Consider the following 19,564-nt stretch of genomic DNA (forward strand, 5'->3'; position numbering starts at 1 on the left):
TCAGTTCTGGTCGCTTCACTACAGGAAGGATGTGGAAGCCATAGAAAGGGTGCAGAGGAGATTTACAAGGATGTTGCCTGGATTGGGGAGTATGCCTTATGAAAACAGGTTGAGTGAACTTGGCCTTTTCTCCTTGGAGAAATGGAGGATGAGGGGTGACCTGATAGAGGTGTATTAGATGATGAGAGGCATTGATCATGTGGATAGTCAGAGGCTTTTTCCCAGGGCTGAACTGGTGGCCACAAGAGGACACAGGTTTAAGGTGCTGGGGAGTAGGTACAGAGGAGATGTCAGGGTTAAGTTTTTTTATTCAGAGAGTGGTGAGTGCGTGGAATGGGCTGCCGGCAACGGTGGTGGAGGCGGATACGATAGGGTCTTTTAAGAGACTTTTGGATAGGTACATGGAGCTGAGAAAAATAGAGGGCTATGGGTAAGCCTAGTAACTTCTAAGGTAGGGACATGTTTGGCACAGCTTTGTGGGCCGAAGGGCCTGAATTGTGCTGTAGGTTTTCTATGTTTCTATGTTCTAAGATATCCAAATAGGAAGAGGAGTGTTCTTACTTATCATCACTGTTGTGTTCCTCTTGCAGAAGTCTCTCCTTGGTTAGTCCGATTTTCTCCAACTCCTGATTGAGCTTTTCCAACTCATTGGAGAGCTCCTGGCTCCTGAGCTTCTCGTGGAAGAGTTCCTGGAATTCAGACGCACAGATCAGCTCTGACCCGCATAACCGGATTACCAGCGTTCTTAGCACGGTAATCCAATAACCAGAGAAAATCTCAATTCTGCTGCCCCAATCAACACACCAAACTGAGTGCAGGAGGCAAAGACTGGGAAGTAGTTCTGAAGCGTTTTCAGGAGAACTTTCTTGACTAGCATATTTCGAGAGCCGCGAAGTGATGTTGCAGCTCTATAGAACTGCACACAATACTCCAAGTGTGGTCAGACTACACTTGGAGTACTGTGTTCAGTTCTGGTCACCTCATTAAGGGAAGGATGTGGAAGCTTTAGAGAGGGTGCAGAGGAGATTTACCAGGATGTTGCCTGGATTGGAGAGCATGTCTTATGAGGATAGGTTGAGTGAGCTAGGGCTTTTCTCTTTGGAGAGGAGGAGGATGAGAGGTGACTTGATAGAGGTGTACAAGATGATAAGAGGCATAGATCGAGTGGACAGTCAGAGACTTTTTCCCAGGGCGACAATGGCTAACATGAGGGGACATAATTTTAAGGTGATTGGAGGAATGTATAAGGGGGATGTCAGGGGTAAGTTTTTTTTTTACACAGAGAGTGGTGGGTTCATGGAACACACTGCCTGCAGAGGTTGTGGGGGCAGATACATTAGGGACATTTAAGAGACTCTTAGATAGACATATGAATGATAGAGAAATGGGGGGGTGATGTGGGAGGGAAGGGTTAGATAGATCTTAGAGGAGGATAAAATGTCGGCACAACATTGTTGGCCGAAGGGCCTGTACTACACTGTAGTGTTCTACTTTCTATATCAACTTAATAAGAAAGAAGGCAATGCTTTTGGAGAAATTATAGGGAGTTATAGGGAGAGGTTGGCCAGGCTAGGTCTTTATTCCTTGGAATGTAGGAAAATGTGGGGCGACCTTATAGAAGTGTTTAAAATTATGAGGCATAGATAAGGTGGACGGTAACAGTCTTTTCCCCGGGGTAGGGGAGTCCAAAACTGGGGGGCATAGGTTTAGGGTGAGAGGGAAAAGATTTAAAAGGGGCCTGAGGGGCAACTTTTTCACACAGAGGGTGGTGAGTATATGGAACGAGCTGCCAGAGGAAGTGGGTGAGGCAGGTACAACAGTATCATTTAAGAAGCACTTGGATAGGTACGTGGAGGGGCGGGGATTGGAGGGATATGGGCCAAACTCAGGAAATTGGGACTTGCTGGGTGGGCAGCGTGGTCAGCATGGACTGGTTGGGCTGAAGGCCTGTACGTATGCTGTATTGCTCCGTGACTCTATGACTAAATGAGGCAGGTCAAATGGAGCAATTGTCAGAGAGCATTTAGGGTATGGCAATCAGAGTATTAAAATGTTTGAAGTATTACCTCAAAGGACAGGAAGCACTAAGAATAGTAAGGAGAAGGGTCAATTTCGATGAGATGATTGCAGATCTAGCTTAGCTAAATTGGAATCAAAAACTGACAGGCAAAACTGTACAGTTATTGGACAATGGGTGAGCTTTGAGGAGGAGGTGGTTCAAATTCTAGGTACATTCCCATGAAGGAGAGAGGTAGGGCAATTGATAGAGGTGTGTAAGATTATGAGGGGCATAGACAGAGTGGACAGCCAGCACCTTCTCCCCCAGGGCGGCAGTGGCGAATACCAGAGGACATCCGTTTAAGGTGAGTGGAGGTAAGTTTAGGGGAGATGTCAGAGGTAGGTTTTATTTTACACAGAGAGTGGTGGGTGCCTGGAACGCACTGCCGGGGGTGGTGGTAGAGGCTGATACAAAAGGGGCATTTAAAAGACTCTTGGATAGGCACATGGATGTAAGAAAGATGGAGGGTTATGGACTGTGTAGGAGGGAAGGGTTAGATTGATCGTGGAATCGGTTTGTATGGGTCAGCACAACATCGGGGGCTGAAGGTCCCGTACTGTGCTGTATTGTTCTATGTTCTAAAAACCAAAACACCCTGGAAGATAAAAATAGTGTAAAATAAAGCATTAGAAAGAGGGATCTATCACATGTATAAGCATTGATATATTAATCTGTATTAATTTGAAAACTAATAAAAAGAGAAAGAAAGAGAGAAATAGAGAGAGAGAGAGAAATAGAGAGAGAGAGAGAGCGAGAGAGAGAGACATGACAACTGGTCGGAGAATGAAGCTCATTATAGGAGGATCAGGGAGAGGTTTTAAAAAGAGTGGCAAAGGGAGAGCTCAAGAGCACGGACAGCACAGTGGCGCAGAGAGTAGAGCCACTGCTTCACAGGTCCAGTGATCCAGGTTCGAATCTGACCACTGGCGCTGTCTGTGTGAAGTTTGCATAGATGTATATTGGTAGGAATAGGTAAATTGGCCACTGTAAATTGTCCTTGGGTATAAGTGAGTGGCAGAATCTGGGGGGGTGGGAGGGGTGGTGGTGGGGTGGTTGATGAGAAAGTGGGGAGAATAAAATGGGACCAGTGTAGGATTCATGTAAATGGGTGCCTGATGGTTGGCATGGAATAGCTGGGCTGAAGGGCCTGTCTCATGCTGTATGACTCCATGAGAAAAGACTGACAGCAAATGTAGAAGGGAACCCAAAGATATTCTATACACACGCGAACAGTAAAGGGTTAAGTAGAGAGCTGGGATCGATCAAGGACCGAAAGGAAGATCTGCTCACGGAAGCAGAGGGAATGAAAGCGGCAGTTCCTGGAGTCTCAGCGAAGGAAGATGTAGTCAAGATGTTAGATGAGTTAAACATTGATCAAGAGGAACTACTAGAGAGTTCAGTTGTATTTAAAGTGGATAAATCCCCTGGTGCAGATGGAATGTATCCCATGTTGGTGAACAATAAAGAAATTGCAGAAGCCCTGGCCATAATCTTTCATCTATAGATTCAGGGGTAGTGCTTGAGGGGGAAAGAACTGGAAATGTTACACCCTTGTTCAAAAATGAATTGCAAGGAGAAACCCAGCAACTACAGGGTAAAAACACGATGATGCTGGAGGAACTCAGCAGGCCAGGCAGCATCCGCGGAGAAAAGCAGGCAGTCAATGTTTCGGGTCAGGACCCTTCTTCAGGACTGCAGGGTAATTAATTTAACCCGATGGAGCAGAAACATTTAGAAATGATACTTTTGTCCTTGATTATCATTTCTAAATGTTAATCAGGGACAAAAGTAACAGTCACTTGGCCAAGTATGAACTGATTAGGCAAATCCCACATGATGGAGTTGTAACGAACGGTAGTTTTTTTGATGAAGTAAGAGAGAGTCAAAGAGAGAAATGTTGTGGCATGCATTGTTGAAAACTGTAACAGTTCCTCCAGGTGCTCCAGATTCCTCCCACATCCCAAAAATGCGCGAGTTAGTTGGTTAAGTGGCCACATAAATTGTCCCTAGCATAGGCAACAGAATCAGGTAGAAGTTAATATGGAACATAGAACAGCACAGGAACAGGCCCTTCGGCCCACTGTCTGTGCCAAACATAAACTAAATCTCTTCTGCCTATACATGATCCATATCCATGTCTTTAACAGCCTCTTAAATGCTACTGTCACATCTGCCTCCACCACCACCCCTGGCAGCTCGCTCCAGGCACCCACCACTCTCTGTGTAAGAAAAACTTGCCTCGCACATCTCCTTTAAACTTTCCCCCTCTCACCTTAAATGCATGCCCTCTAGTATTCGAAAGAAGTGAAGAACTTGATGGACACGTGAAAGAATGGATTACTGGTAAATAACTGGTTATTTGGGACTGATGGGAATGTTCTGACATCCAGCATAGAATTAATGGGCTGAATGGTCTCCTATAATGTCATAAGAAAATACAATGTGAGGAAACAACTTAGAGGAGAGCAGTTTTAATGTTCAACAGGCAGCCCTCTTCCTTACTATACTGGACTTAGCCCAGAGACTTGGGCTATTCATTTGAAGGGGACATGTTCAAATGTCTCCCTGCAGCAGTTGGGGAATTTAAATTCAGTCAAATAAGTGATCTGGAACTTAGAATAAAACTAGTGTCAGTCATGGTGACCATGAAACAACCAGAATGGTGTAAAGTCTCATCTGGTTCACTAATGTCCCTCACTGCAGGACCCAGTTTTTACCTATTCTGGCTTCTGATGGCTCATCCTCAAGTGCCCTCTGAAATGGTCTAGCATGGCATTCAACTGTATCAAGACTACTGAGCTGAGAAACAATAAGGAGGACTTCAGTGGTTCAAGGAGCATCTCAAGACTACCTTCTCACAGGTAATCAGAGATGCTAGCCTTGCCAGTGATGTCCATAGCCTGCAAAAGTGACTAAAGAACATCCTACCTCCCTGAGAGTTGCTAGTGTCCTTGTATTAATTGTAGATTGCTTGACCACTTCCTTGTAGTTAACCTCCAGCTCCTTTAGCTTGGTTGTGCTCTCCTTGTATCTGACCACTTCCTTCTCTAGTGTTCGTTTCTCCTTCTCCAGGCTCGACAGCTTTTGGCTGTTCTCGTCCAGGACCGCATCCTTCAGCTCCACCTGCTGCCACAGCCGCTTGTTCTCCTTGTCCAGCGTGGCCTTGTCCTTCTCCAGCTGTGCTGCTTCGTGTTCCAGTGTCTTGTTGTCCTTCTCTAGCGTCTCCAGCCTTTTGCTGGAGAACTTCAGCTCCTCCAGGTTCTTCTTAAGAACGTGGTTCTCATTCTCGGTGTCCTGGAGCTCCTTCTCAAGCTGGCGGACTTTGGCATCGCTGTTGTCCAGGACCTTCTGAAGTCTCTGGTTTTCCGAATCCAGACTTTGATAGCTGATCTCCAGCCGCTCAGATTTCCGATTCAAGGACTTCAACAGCTCCACGCTTTTCCTAAGTTCATCTTTCTCCTTTTCCAGCTCCCGCTTCTCCATCTCCTCTTTGATCAGCTTTGTCCTCGTGAACTTCATGGTCTCCACCATCCTCCTCAGCTCCACATTCTCTTCGTCCAGCTGCTTATTGTCCTTCTTCACCGACTCCAACTTGATCAGCGAGTTTTGCAAGCTGTTGAGAGACTTCTTCAGCTTGCTGTTCTCCAGCTCGAGGTTCGAAACCTCTTGTTCCAAGGCCCCGACACCCTCACACGTGATCTTCAAGGAAGCAATCTTCTTCTGAAGCTGTTCGTTGTCTTGTTCGAGCCTGTGGACATCCTTTTCCAGTGCTTCGGCCCTCTCCTCCTTCTCCTTGTACTGCAGGATCTCCTTGTGGGCCTGCTTCTTCTCAAATTCCAGCTTGGCTAACTGGCTGCTCGTCTCCGTGATGGTCTCGTGAAGGATTTTGTTCTCCTTCTCAATGTCCTTCACCCTGGCTTCCGCACTGATTTCTGAACGTTCCCTGAGTGAAGTGATGGCCCGGTTTAAGTGTTCATTCTCCTGCTCCAGTGCCTTTACCTGGAGACAAGAGGAGAAAGTATCAAAGGTTACTACACTAATGAAAACTCACACATCAAGCAAGACAAAAACGTAATCCCTACACATACAACATTTCTTCCTCTCCTTTATAGATATGAAAGCAAGTTAGAGTCATAGAGTTATACAACACAGAAGTAGGCTCTTTGGCCCAACTTGTCCATGCCGTACCAATACCCTTTGATTCTTACCAACTTTTATTGATGCACCATAGAAAGCATCCTATCTGGATGCATCACAGCTTGTAATGGCAACTGATCTGCCCGGAACTGCAAGAAACTGCAGAGTGTTGTGGACACAGTTCAGCGCATCACGGACACCAGCCTCCCCTCCTCGGACTCTGCCTTTACCTCTCGCTGCCTTGGTGTAGCAGCCAGCATAATCGAAGACCCCACCGACCCGGGTCATTCTCTCTTCTCTCCTCTTCCATCGGGTAGAAGATACAGGAGCCTGAGGGCACGTACCACCAGATTTAAGGACAGCTTCTACCCGACTGTGATAAGACTATTGAACGGTTCCCTTATATGATGAGATGGACTATGACCTCACGGTCTACCTTGTTGTGACCTTGCACCTTATTGCACTGCACTTTCTCTGTAGCTGTAACACTCTGTATCGTTTTTACCTGTACTACATCAATGCACTCTGTACTAACTCAATGTAACTGCACTGTGTAATGAATTGACCTGTATGATCGGTGTGCAAGACAAGTTTTTCACTGTACCTCGGTACAAGTGACAATAATAAACCAATACCAATACCGACCAAGATGCCTACCTAAACTAATCCCATTTGTCTGCGTTTGGCCCATATCCCTCTAAACCTTTCCTATCCATGTACCTGTCCGAATGTCTTTTAAACATTGCAATCATACCTGCCTCAACCACTTCCTCCGGCAGCTCACTTCACATACGCACCACCCTGTGTGTGGAAAAAGTTGTCCCTCAGGTCTCCTTTAAATCTTTGCCCTCCAGCTTTAGACTCTCCTACCCTGGGAGAAAAAACATTCACCTTGTCTATGCCCCTCATGATTTTATAAACCTCTACAAGGTCACCCCTCAGCCTCCTTCACTCCAGGGAAAACAGTCCCAGACTATCCAGTCTCTCCTCTAGCCCTTCAGTCCCAGCAATGTCCTTGTGGATCTTTTCTGCATCCTCCAGCTTAATCACGCCCTGCTTCCATATGACCTTACAGAAGGCAATTGGATAGGAACTGGTTTGGAGGTTGTTGGGACAAAGCTGGTGATGGAGTGTTGGCCTTCATTTGTCAGGGTATTGAGTTCAAGAGCTGCCAGGTAATGTTGCAGGTCTATAGAACTCTGGTTAGACCACACTTGGAGTATTGTGTTCAGTTCTGGTCACCTCATTATAGGAAGGATGTGGAAGCTTTAGAGAGGGTGCAGAGGAGATTTACCAAGATATTGCCTGGATTGGAGAGCATATCTTACGAGGATAGGTTGAGTGAGCTAGGGCTTTTCTCTTTGGAGAGAAGGAGGAATGAGAGGTGACTTGATAGAGGTGTACAATATGATAAGAGGCATAGATCGAGTGGACAGTCAGAGACCTTTTTCCCAGGATGACAATGGCTCACACGAGGGGGCATAATTTTAAGGTGATTGGAGGAAGGTATAAGGGGGATGTCAGGGGCAAGTTTTTTTTTAAATGCAGAGAGTGGTGGGTGCGTGGAACGCACTGCCGGCAGAGCTTGTGGGGGCAGATACATTAGGGGCATTTAAGAGACTCTTAGATAGCCACATAAACGATAGAAAAATGGAGGGTTATGTGGGAGGGAAGGGTTAGATAGATATTGGAGGAGGATATAATGTTGGCACAACATCGTGGGCCGAAGGGCCTGTACTGTGCTGTAATGTTCTATGTTCTATGAGCAGCGAAATAGAACAGCCCTTTGTTTGTCAAGGTGCAGAGAGTGAGAAATCAGAAAAATTCTCTCTTCTCCCCCATCCCATCAGGCAGAAGATACAAAAGCCTGAAAGCACGTACCACCAGGCTCAAGGACAGCTTCTATCCCACTGTTATTAGACTATTGAAAGGTGCCCTAGTACAATAAGATGGACTCTTGACCTTACAATCTACCTCGTTATGACCTTGCACCTTATTGTCTCCCTGCACTGCACTTTCTCTGTAGCTGTAACACTTTATTCTGCATTCTGTTATTGTTTTCCTTTGTACTACCTCGATGCACTGTGTAATGAAATGATCTGTAGGGATGGCATGCAAAACAACGTTTTTCACTGTGCCTCGGTACATGTGACAATAATAAACTAATTTACCGATTTAACCTCATCCACTCTGTCCTTCTTTAAGATGTGCCCTGAAACCTACTTCTCCTACACCATTTTTGGCTAATCACATTGTCAGACAGAGCATCCACTGAACAATGCAATCAGATCACTTGGGTCGATGATGTTTTCTTTTACCTGCCGCTCTTTCTCAGCTTGGAGAATGTCCATGCTTTCCTTTAACTTGGCTTTGTCCTGCAGAAGCTCCTCACTCAGGCTCCCCATGTCTTGGTTGCTTTGCTTCTCCTGTTCAAGCTCCGTCTGAAGGTTTCCCACCTGACAATGAAGCAAGAGATCACAAGTCAACTTGGTCAACACGGAAGGAGAAAGCTGGCGGTCTTTCGTGCCTTTCACAGAATGCCCTCAGGTATTTGATGGCCATTCAGTTATCGAGTCATTCAGCACGGAAGCAGTCCCTTCGGCCCAACTAGTCCATGCCGTCCAACACACCCATCCAAGCTCGTTCCACTGTCTGCATTGACCCATATCCCTCTAAACTTTTCCAATCTGTGTACCTGTCCAACTGTCTGTTAAAAGCCATTATTGTACCTACCTCAACCACTTCCCCTGGTAGCTCATTCCATATATGGACCACCCTCTGTGTAAAAAATGTTGCCCCTCAAGTTCCTATTGAATCTTCTTTTAGATGTGTATAAAATCATGAGGGGCATAGATAGGGTGAATGCACTCAGTCTCTTTTTCCCAGGGTTGGGAAGTCAAGAACTAGGGGGCACAGGTTTAAGGTCACAGAAGAGAGATTTAATAGGAACCTGAGGGGCAACTTTTTTTTATACACACAGAGGGTGGTCCGTATATGGAATGAGCCACCAGAGGAAGTGGTTGAGACAGGTACAAATAACAACTTTTAAAAGACATTTAGACAGGTACATAGATAGGAAAGGTTTAGAAGGATATGGGCCAAACGCAGGCAAATGGGATTAGCTTGGATGGGCATCTTGGTTGGCATGGACCAGTTAGGCCGAAGGGCCTGTTTCCAGGTTGTATAAATCTTTGCCAAACATCAAACATCCATTTCCACTTATCCCGTTTTATTTCACCCCCATTCCCATCAACTCCCCCAAATTCTACTACACTTTCTCACCTACACTTGGGGCAATGGACAGTGGGCAATTAACCCACCATCCCGCACATCTTTGGGATGTGGGAGGAAATTAAACTACCCTTCTAGGGATAGACATCCGGGTTTGGACGAGTTGGGCCGAAGGGCCTGTTTCCATGCTGTATAACTAACTCACCCACATCCTTCACATCCACGTGAGAGAACAGCCGGATGTTGAGTTTAACTTCTCAAACAAAGAATGTCAAGTTCACATCCACGTGAGAGAACAGCCGGATGTTGAGTTTAACTTCTCAAACAAAGAATGTCAAGTCCAACACTGCAGATATTTATTGGGCTTGTGCTCAAACCATTTGAGGAAGACTGGAAATGCGTTCTTGGGGTTAGAAACTGTGCCTAGAGCTACAGCTGAAGAACAATAGGGTTTTGACCTGTTGTTCCCATAGAGATCCCTCAACACCAAGTTACTTTTATCAATGGGGATGGGTGATCTGGATAAGATGGGAATATGTTGTTGGCTTTCAAAAATAGCACAAGTTAATAAATACATGTTATAAAATCTTGGCTGAGTAATGATCGAAAAAGGCTAATCCTGAGAGGGTGGTGTTGGCACCTTCAACAGCAACCATCCAAATGAAATTGGCTGGAACTGTGCAAACCACTGGCTGAGAACTGCCTTCAGATCTAATAAGGCAGGCACGGTAGTGTAGCGGTAAGCGTAACGCTTTACAGCGCCAGTGACCCGGGTTCAATTCCGGCCGCTGTCTGTAAGGAGTTTGTATGTCCTCCCCGTGTCCACATGGATTTCCTCCAGGTGCTCCGGTTTCCTCCCACATTCCAAAGACATACGGGTTAGGAAGTTGTGGGCATGCTATGTTGGCGCCGGAAGCGTGGCGACACTTGCGGGCTGCCCCCAGAACACTCAACGCAAAAGATGCATTTCACTGTGTGTTTCGGTGTACATGTGACTGATAAAGAAATCTCATCTTATGGGAAGGATGCGTTAGGGGAGAGTGGATGCAGAGGGGGTTTACCAGATGTTCTCAAGGCTGAGGAAGCTTTGCTCTGATGATTGACTGGTTAAGACTGGGTTGTTTTCTTTGAAACAAAAGAGGTTGAGCGGAGAATTAAATGAGGTTATATAAGATCATGAGAGCCCAGGCAGGGTGAATAGGAAAGAGCTATTTTCCTCAGCCAAGAGGTCGATAATCAAGGACATGGATTTAAAGTAATATTAGGGGACATGTTTCCACCCAGAAGGCGGGTTCACTCCTTGGATTGGCGCTGGAAGAAACAACCCTCGCGGTGTTCAAGAAGGATTCACCTCTGCAATGAGTGTGGCAGCCTACAAGACTATGGACTAAGTATGCCAGCATACAAGAGTAGCAGGTAATAAGGAAGGCTGATAGAATTTTGGCCCTTATTGCAAGAAAGTTGTTGTATAAACATTGTCAGAGTCAGAGTTAGAGTTGTACAGCATGGAAACAGGCCCTTCGGCCCAACACATCCATGCTGACCAAGTTGCCCATTTGAGCTTGTCCCATTTGCCAGCATTTGGCTCCTATCCCTCTAAACCTTTCCTATCCATGTACCTGTCCAAATGCCTTTTAAATGTCATAATTGTGCCTGCTTTAGCACTTTGGCAGCTTGTTCCATATACCCACCATCCTCTGTGTGAAAAACTTGCCCCTCATCTCCCGTTTAAATCTTTCCTCTCTCACCTTAAACCTATGCCCTCTGGTTTTAGACTCCCCCTACCTTGGGAAAAAGACCGTGACCATCCTCCTTATTCATGCCCCTCATGATTTTATGATCATAGGGAAGTTTTACTATAACTGTGCAATTCAGTAGTGAGGCCACACCAGGAGTATTGCAGGTTTTGGCCCCCCTGCTTAAGGGAAGATTTAATTGGAGACGACTCAGAGAAACTTTGTTGGGGGTGATTGTGAATGATGGAGGGGTTGTGAAGGAATGATGAGGGAATGATGGATAGGTTGAGGGACACTTAAGAGACTCTTAGATAGACACGTGAATGATAGAGAAATGGGGAGCTATGTGGGAGGGAAGGGTTAGATAGATCTTAGAGCAGGATAAAATGTCGGCACAACATTGTGGACCAAAGGGCCTGTACTGTTCTTGTCCTCTGAGGAAAGGCCAAACAGGTTGGGACTTATTGGAGTTTGGTTGAATGGAAGATGATCTTACTGAAAGATATAAGATTTTCAGGGATTAACCAGTGTAAATGCTGAGAGGTTGTTTCCTCTCATGGGAGAGTCAAGAACCACAGGGCATGGTCTCAGACTAAGGCAATGCCCATTCAAAACTGAGATAGAGAGTCATACAGGCCCTTCGGCCCATCTGTTCCATGCTGATTCCCATCTAAGCTAGTACTATCGCCCGCGTTTGGCACCATATCCCTCTAAACCTTTTCTATCCATGTACCTGTCCAAGGGTCGTTTAAATGCTGTTAATGTACCCATCTCAACCACTTCCTCTGGCAGCTCATTCCGTATACAGACCACTTTCTGGGTGAAAAAGTTGCCCCTCAACCTCTCCCTTCTCGATTTGGATGATGGAATAAATGGTTTCGTGGCTAAGTTTGCGGATGACACCAAGGTAGGGGGAGGAGTAGGGAGTATTGAAGAGATAGGAAGGTTGCAGAGGGACCTAGATAGTTTAGGAGAATGGGCAAGGAAATGGCAGATGAGATTCAATGTAGGGAAATGTGCAGTTGTACACTTTGGAAGCAGAAATAAGCGAGCAGATTATTATCTAGGAGGAGAGAAAATCCAAAGCACGGAAGTATAAAGGGACTTGGGGGTACTCGTGCAGGATACCTTAAAGGTTAACCACCAGGTCGGATCGGTGGTAAAGAAAGCGAATGCTATGTTGGCATTCATTTCGAGAGGTATAGTGTATAAAAGTAAGGAAGTGTTGATGAGGCTCTACGGGGCACTAGTGAGGCCTCATTTGTAATATTGTGCGCAGTTTTGGGCCCCACATCTTAGGAAGGATGTGCTGACGTTGGAGAGGGTTCAGTGGAGATTTACGAGGATGATTCCAGGAATGAAAGGGCTTACGTTTGAGGAGCGTTTGTCGGCTCTTGGACTGTACTCACTGGAATACAGAAGAATGAGAGGGGACCTCATAGCGACATTTAAAATATTGATAGGAAAGGACAGAGTAAATGTGGCTAGGCTGTTTCCCTCGGTGGGTGAGTCCAGGACCAGAGGGCACAATCTTAGAATTAGAGGGTACAGTTTCAAAACAGAGATGAGGAAAAATTTCTTTAGCCAAAGGGTGGTGAACTTGTGGAACTCCTTGCCACGTACAGCAGTGGAGGCCAGATCAGTGGGGGCTTTCAAGGAGGAGATAGATAGATATCTAAATAGTCAGGATATCAAGGGATATGGGGATAAGGCCGGAAATTGGGATTAGAATAGTTTTTTTTTCCTTCTTCTTCCCCCATTCCCCATTTCTCATTTCTATTTCCCTTTCTTTGGAGCAGACTCGATGGGCCGAATGGCCTGCTTCTGCTCCCTTGTCTTGTGATCTTCTCACCATATCCCCCAACCCTGGGATAAAGGCTGATTTTATACAACTCTACAAGATCACCCCTCATTCTCCTACACTCCAGTGAATAAAGCCCCAGCCTGCTCAACCTCTCTCCATTACTCATTCCCTTGAGTCCCAGCAACATCCTCGTAAATCTTCTCTGTGCTCTTTCCAGCTTAATGGCATCTTTCCTAGAGGAAGAAGCACGAGGAAGAAATTTTTCTCAGAGGGTTGAGAGTCTTCGTAACACCTTGTCTCAGAGATCTATGGGAACAGAGTCCTTGTGTATATTTCAAGTCGATATCGATAGATTTTTAATCAGTGAGAATCATGAGGTATGGGGAAAGGGCAGGAAAATAGACCTGAGGAATGCTGGATCATCCACAATCCTACTGATTGGTGGGACAGGTGCTGAATGGCCTACTCCTGCTCCAACTTCTTATGGTTTTAAGTGGTGGAGATGGTTCTTGGCTGGATAATTCTTGCAGACAAGTTTAGCTGACTGCCCCAGCCCAGCCCTGAGATCCTACGACATTGAAATCTTTGCTGACTATTGATAGCCACAGTGTCTGGATTCCAATTCAGACCTTTGCGCTGAGAAGCTTGTTCTCCGTCTCCAGCTCGGCAATCCTGGCTTTGCTCTCCTCTGCTGACAGTAAGGCTTGTCGGAGTTCTTGAACCCCGTGTTGCAGGCTCTGGTTTTCCTTCTCCAGCTTCAGGATCCGGCTTGAAGCAGACTCGTTCATCTCAAGCACGAACGACTTGCGCCCAGCTGCAAAGGAGATCAGAATACAAGCGGGGACTTAGTGGTGGAGTTCTATCTTTTCTATCCATGTACCTGTCCAAGGGTCGTTTAAATGCTGTTTTTCTTTCTTTTATATTTTATAAGAAATCTTTTTCTTTTATATTATATTCATTCACTAACAGATCATTGGATCTACAGATTTTTTTTATACTTTATTGTTCTTTATGATTATCCATGTCATGATTGTTCTCATGATCTCTTTGTATTACATGTATAAACATTGATATATTAATCTGTATTAATCTGAAAACTAATAAAAAGATTGAAAAAGAAAAAGAAGCTGCAAAGTGATTTTAAAAGTTCTCATCATCCTTTCCAAATTCATCAATAACCATGGCCCTCCCTATCCCTGTGAAACACTCCAACCCCTCCCTATCTCTGTAAACCCCTTCAGTTCCAACACCCCTTCCTATTTATGTAGTCCCCGCCAGCCTCTACATCCCCTCACTATTTTAACCCCTCCAGCCCTATCAGCCCCCTCTCTGTGTAACCTCCTTCAGCTCTCGATCCTCTATCCCCGACACCTCCTTCCTATCTCTGTAACCCTCTCCCAACCAGCACCCTTCTCAGTAATTGTAACCCTCTCCAGCCCCTGTACCTCCCTCTCAATCCCTGTAAACCCCTCTACCCTGACATCACACTCCATCTCTGTAACCTGCTCTAGCACCTACACCTCTCCCAATCACTGTAACCTCTCCCTATCTCTGTAATCCCCTCCAGTCCTATACTCCTGCTCTAACTCTGGCCTCTTTCTAATGTACCTACATTTAATCCTTGCATCAAATGCCTTCAGCAACTGGGGACATTAAACCTCCCTGCTCCTCCTTAAACCTGCTCTAAAGCTCTTGTTATGGAGCTCAGTGTCACCTTTTACCTGAAGATGCTCCTCTGAAGCCCCTGCGATGTTGATACAAGTTGTATTGATCTGGCTCACGAGGGCAATATCTACTCTCCAATTAATAGCCCACAGTGTGAATCACGTGATCATTTTCTGATGTGAGATTATGAGCTTTAGATGGAAAGACCATCATAGAACCCCACACCTCAGGGACTGCAACGGTTCAAGGAGGAAGTTCACCACCTCCTTCTCAAGGGCAACTAGAGATGGGCAATTAAATGCTGGCTCAGCCTGCAAAGCCCACATCCCTTGAATGAATAGAGAAAGGAAATCTCCAAGATACTATATGGTCCTTGTAACCATTTTCTTAGCCTTCTCAAGACATATGAAGGCTTTTAGCACACTGGCCTTCATAAGTCAGGGCATTGAGTATAAAGGTTGCGAGGTCATGGTATAGGATGCTGGTGAGGACACACTTGGGAGTATTCTGCTCAGTTTTGGTCACCCTGCGATAGGAAAGATTTTATTAAACCAGAAAGAGTGCAGAAAAGATTTACAAGGATGCTGCCAGGACTTGAGGGACTGAGTTATGAGGAGAGGTTGGACAGGCTAGGACTTGAGCATAGGAGACTGAGAGGTGATCTTATGGAGATGTATAAAATCATGAGGGCCATAGACAGGGTGAATGCACTCAGTCTTTTTCCCAGGGTTGGGGAATCAAGAACTGGAGGGCATAGGTTTAAGAACTAGAGGGCATAGGTTTAAGGTGAGAGTGGAAAGATTTAATAAGAACTTGAGGGGCAACTTTTTCCACACAAAGGTTGGTATGTATGTGGAACAAGCTGCCAGAGGAAGTGGTTGAGGCAGGTACAATAACAACTTTGAAACGACAGTTGGACAGGTACATGGATTGGAAACGTTTGGAAATTTATGGGCAAATGCTGGCAAATGGGACTAGCTTGGTTGGGGCATATTGGTCGGCATGGACCAGTTGGGCTGAAGGGCCTGTTTCCGTGCTGCATGACTCTAATGCATTGCTGCTTTCAATGATTTATGCGTTTATAACGGTGGATCTAACGTTTATGCCCGTCTGATTTATATTGTGCCTTTTCTCCACCTAAAACCAGCCACAGAAACACGTGAGCTATGTAGATGGGACAACCATTTGATGAAATTGGGTAACTGGCCAGAAGTGGGGAAGAAGGTAGTTGAAGAAGGTATAGAAAATACATCAAGGTGGTTAGCAAAAGAACCAGGAGAGGATGGCCAACATGTTTCCGTATGTGAAAAGTTGCTGCGTTGCACTGTTGGAAAGATTTCATATTTCCTCATGACACAAAAGAGGCCATTCTGCCCATCGAGTCCAAGTCAGCTCTCATTGCAATCTCATCAGTCCCGTTCCACCACTGTAACCTATTCTTTCTCACATTCCCATCAACATCCTCCCAATTCTCCTATCACCCCATACACCACAGGTAACTTTAGCGGCCAATTAACCAGCCAACCAGCATGTCTTTGAGATGTAGCAGGTAACAGAGTGCCTGATGGGGACCCCTGCAGACTCGGGGAGAACGTGTGGGAGCTGAATGGAAAGGGTCCCCTGGGGAGGAGGTAGATTTACGGATACAATTTTAAAAGGTAACTAAAGCAATAACCTTGAAAGAAGGATGAACAGGCCATGAGAAGAGGAGAGGCATAACTACACTTAGACCAGAGGATATAGGAACATAATTAGGCCATTCAGCCCATCGATTTAATTATAGCTGATTTTTTTCCAACCCCATTCTCCTGCCTTCTACCCATAACTCTCAACACCATCCCCCCCCCACCCCCCTCCTTACCAATACAGGACCTATCGATCTCTGCCTTCAATACACCCAATGACATGGCCTCCGCAGCCCTCTGTGGCAATAAATTCCACAGGTTCACCACCCTTTGGCTGAAGAAATTCCTCCTCATCTCAGTTCTAAAGGGACGTCTCTTTATATTGAGGGATCATTCTCGTTATCCACGAGGGATAGGGACACAGACTTCCCACTGGCAACAAAAGCATGGATACCACTAACACTGTAACCTATATATTCACCAAAAACACATAAATATGCCCTATAAGGTTCTAACATGCATTAATAAACACATGGACCTAAAAGGAAACATTAGATATTTCCATTGAATGTATAGATACTTGCAAGCAGTGTTAGGTTTTGAATTCACAAAGTGCAGCTGTGTAACAAAGGCCAATCTCTGTTAGAACAGGGTACATCAGACTGTCTCTTGGCACATGCAGTGTGGAAACTGATCACTATTTATACAGACAATAATTGTTTCCTGAATGTGTGTGTGTAAATAGACATATGTGCACAAAAAAAAATTTGAGATGGGACTGGGGACGACCTCACAAGAAGGTGGATAGAAAACAGCTAAGAACGAGGACTGAGTGGAATGGGATAGTTCCTCAAATGACCTGCTGCAGGCACAAGGGCCAAATGGCTCCCTTCTGTGTGGTACAGAACTATTGTGCTCTTGGGAGAAAGGGTAAGCAGGTTGAAAAGTGACTGAACTAATGAACATCAATAAAGAACGAGTACAAGAGTATTACTGAATGCAAAAAGCAGCAGGTTGCAGACATTTCATCAACATATCTCATACCAACAATGTGACTCTTGCTCGAATCAAGAATCTTTTTTCTACAATAGTTAGAAATAGACACCATCTTAAGTAAACGGCATTTCCACAGCTATAAATGTAAGCAAGGAGAAGTCTGCACTTTTGACAGAGTTAGGCTTCCTTTGTACAAGATTTCCCACTAAATAAACCCACAGCATCTTCTCACTAAAGGCTTGAGGGGTCAGGTCGTGAATTCAGCATCAGTAACCTGATGAAAATTCAGTACATTCGACCCGAAGGCAGGGACAATCAAAATACAAACACTGAGCCTATTTTGAAATGAGTTTTGAAGGGAACCAGGTCATTACTTTCCGAGGAGGTTTTTGTTATGGAAGTGAAGAGTTCAGTCACTTTCAGATCTGCAACAAAACCCTCTCTCCTGAGGAGATAAGTCCCTCTCCGGAAGTCGTTAATGGGGATTGCTGAGGGAAAGATTGCTCGACCATCAATTCATCAGATTCTTTCTGCAAGCTGATGGAATAAAAGGTTTTTGTCCATCACAGAGTTGTTCAGCACTAAACTCATGAGGCAATAAGCTATAATGAATTCTCCCAGTCACAAAACACTGCTTCAGGTCAGAACTATCCAAATGTCAAACAATATATTCCAAAAATATATTTGTTTTATTTCTGGTCTATTCTCTGTAAGATGACAGACTGTTTTTTTAAGAAATTTGTGGCTTGCTGGTTATTCACTTAAGATCCACCTGGGTGGAGTGGGACTGACATGTTAGGTTATGTGACAGGAACCTCTTATAGTACATTGCTGAATCAGACTTCAACACCAGAGGTTTGAGCATTCAGTGCTGAGGGAGCACTGCACCATTGGAGGTGCCAGCTTCTAGTTGAAACATTGACCTCCACCTCACCTGCCCTATCAAGTGGATGCAGAACGACTGCTCTGAAGAGGAGCCAGGGACGTTCTTCCCTGGCCAACAGTTATCCCTCAATTATTATCACTAAAACAGATTATCTGATCATTATCACAGAACTGCTTGCTGTTGACAAACTGTGTTTCCTCCATTGCCACAGTGACTACCAAAGTGCCTCATTGGCAGGAAAGTGCTTTGTGATGTCCTGAGGTCATGAAAGTCACTGCAGATTGGTCAAGTCTTCTTCTTAAAGTGACATGGGTAAGCCATTTGAGCTTTGACCACTATCCACATGCTTCACTGGCATGTTAACCAGTGCCAGATGTTACCTCGAGTTGCTAGGGTGGGACTTGAACCCACATACGCTGGCCTGTCCTCTACTAACCCAGCCTTGTCCATCTGCCCATGAACCCTCATCACTGCAGTGCCTGCCCACAGTATATGCCTGCGACAGTGACAAGCCAGGAACTTGGCTACAGTCCTGATAAAACACCACCTTTTCCAGTGTAATTGAGAGGGATCAGAGCTTCAATTTCCTAGGGGTGAACATCACCAATAGCCTGTCCTGGTCCAACCACGTAGATGCCACGGCCAAGAAAGCTCACCAGCGCCTCTACTTCCTCAGGAGGCCAAAGAAATTCGGCATGTCCCCTTTGACACTCACCAACTTTATCAATGCACCATAGAAAGCATCCTATCTGGATGCATCATGGCTTGGTACAGCAACTGCTCTGCCCAGGATCTCAAGAAACTGCAGAGAGTTGTGGACACATCTCAGCACATCACAGAAACCAGCCTCCCCTCCATCGACCCTGTCTGCACTTCTCGCAGTCTCAGTAAAGCAGCCAGCATAATCAAAGACCCCACCCACCCCGGACATTCTCTTTTCTCCCCCCCCTCCATTGGACAGAAGATACAAAATCCTGAAAGCACGTAGCACCAGGCTCATGGACAGCTTCTATCCTGCTGTTATAAGACAATTGAACGGTTCCCTAGTACAATAAGATGGACTCTTCACCTCACAATCTACCTCGTTGTGACCTTGCATCTTATTGTCTGCCTGCACTGCACTTTCTCTGTAACTGTAACACTTTATTCTGCATTCTGTTATTGTTTTACCTTGTACTACCTCAATGCAGTGTAGTGAATTGACCTGTACGAACGGTATGCAAGACAAGTTTTTTTTACTGTACCTTGGTACATGTGACAGTAATAAACCAATTTACCAATCTAAACCACCAGGCTTGTCCTCCTGGTCTGACCGATACAAGAACACGAAGATATATAGGAGCAGAGGAGGCCACTCTACCCTCAAGCCAGCCCCACTACGCAATACAATCATGGCCACATGTGCCAATTCCTCATAACCCGCAA

At 45.4% G+C, this 19,564-nt stretch overlaps 1 protein-coding gene across 1 annotated transcript in view; it reads right to left on the bottom strand.

Annotated features, from left to right (window-relative positions):
• LOC127577919 (protein Daple-like) overlaps nt 1-19,564 on the bottom strand; it is a 279,944-nt gene that overhangs the window by 89,989 nt on the left and 170,391 nt on the right. Inside the window, exons 13-16 of the mRNA XM_052029632.1 lie at nt 13,597-13,781; nt 8,515-8,652; nt 4,988-6,058; nt 562-689 (exon numbers count right to left, since the gene is read on the bottom strand). Coding sequence (XP_051885592.1) covers nt 562-689; nt 4,988-6,058; nt 8,515-8,652; nt 13,597-13,781 — 1,522 coding nt within the window. The remainder of the gene's footprint in view (nt 1-561; nt 690-4,987; nt 6,059-8,514; nt 8,653-13,596; nt 13,782-19,564) is intronic.

Source organism: Pristis pectinata, chromosome 1 (genome assembly GCF_009764475.1).
Source record: "Pristis pectinata isolate sPriPec2 chromosome 1, sPriPec2.1.pri, whole genome shotgun sequence".
Taxonomy (NCBI): domain Eukaryota; kingdom Metazoa; phylum Chordata; class Chondrichthyes; order Rhinopristiformes; family Pristidae; genus Pristis; species Pristis pectinata.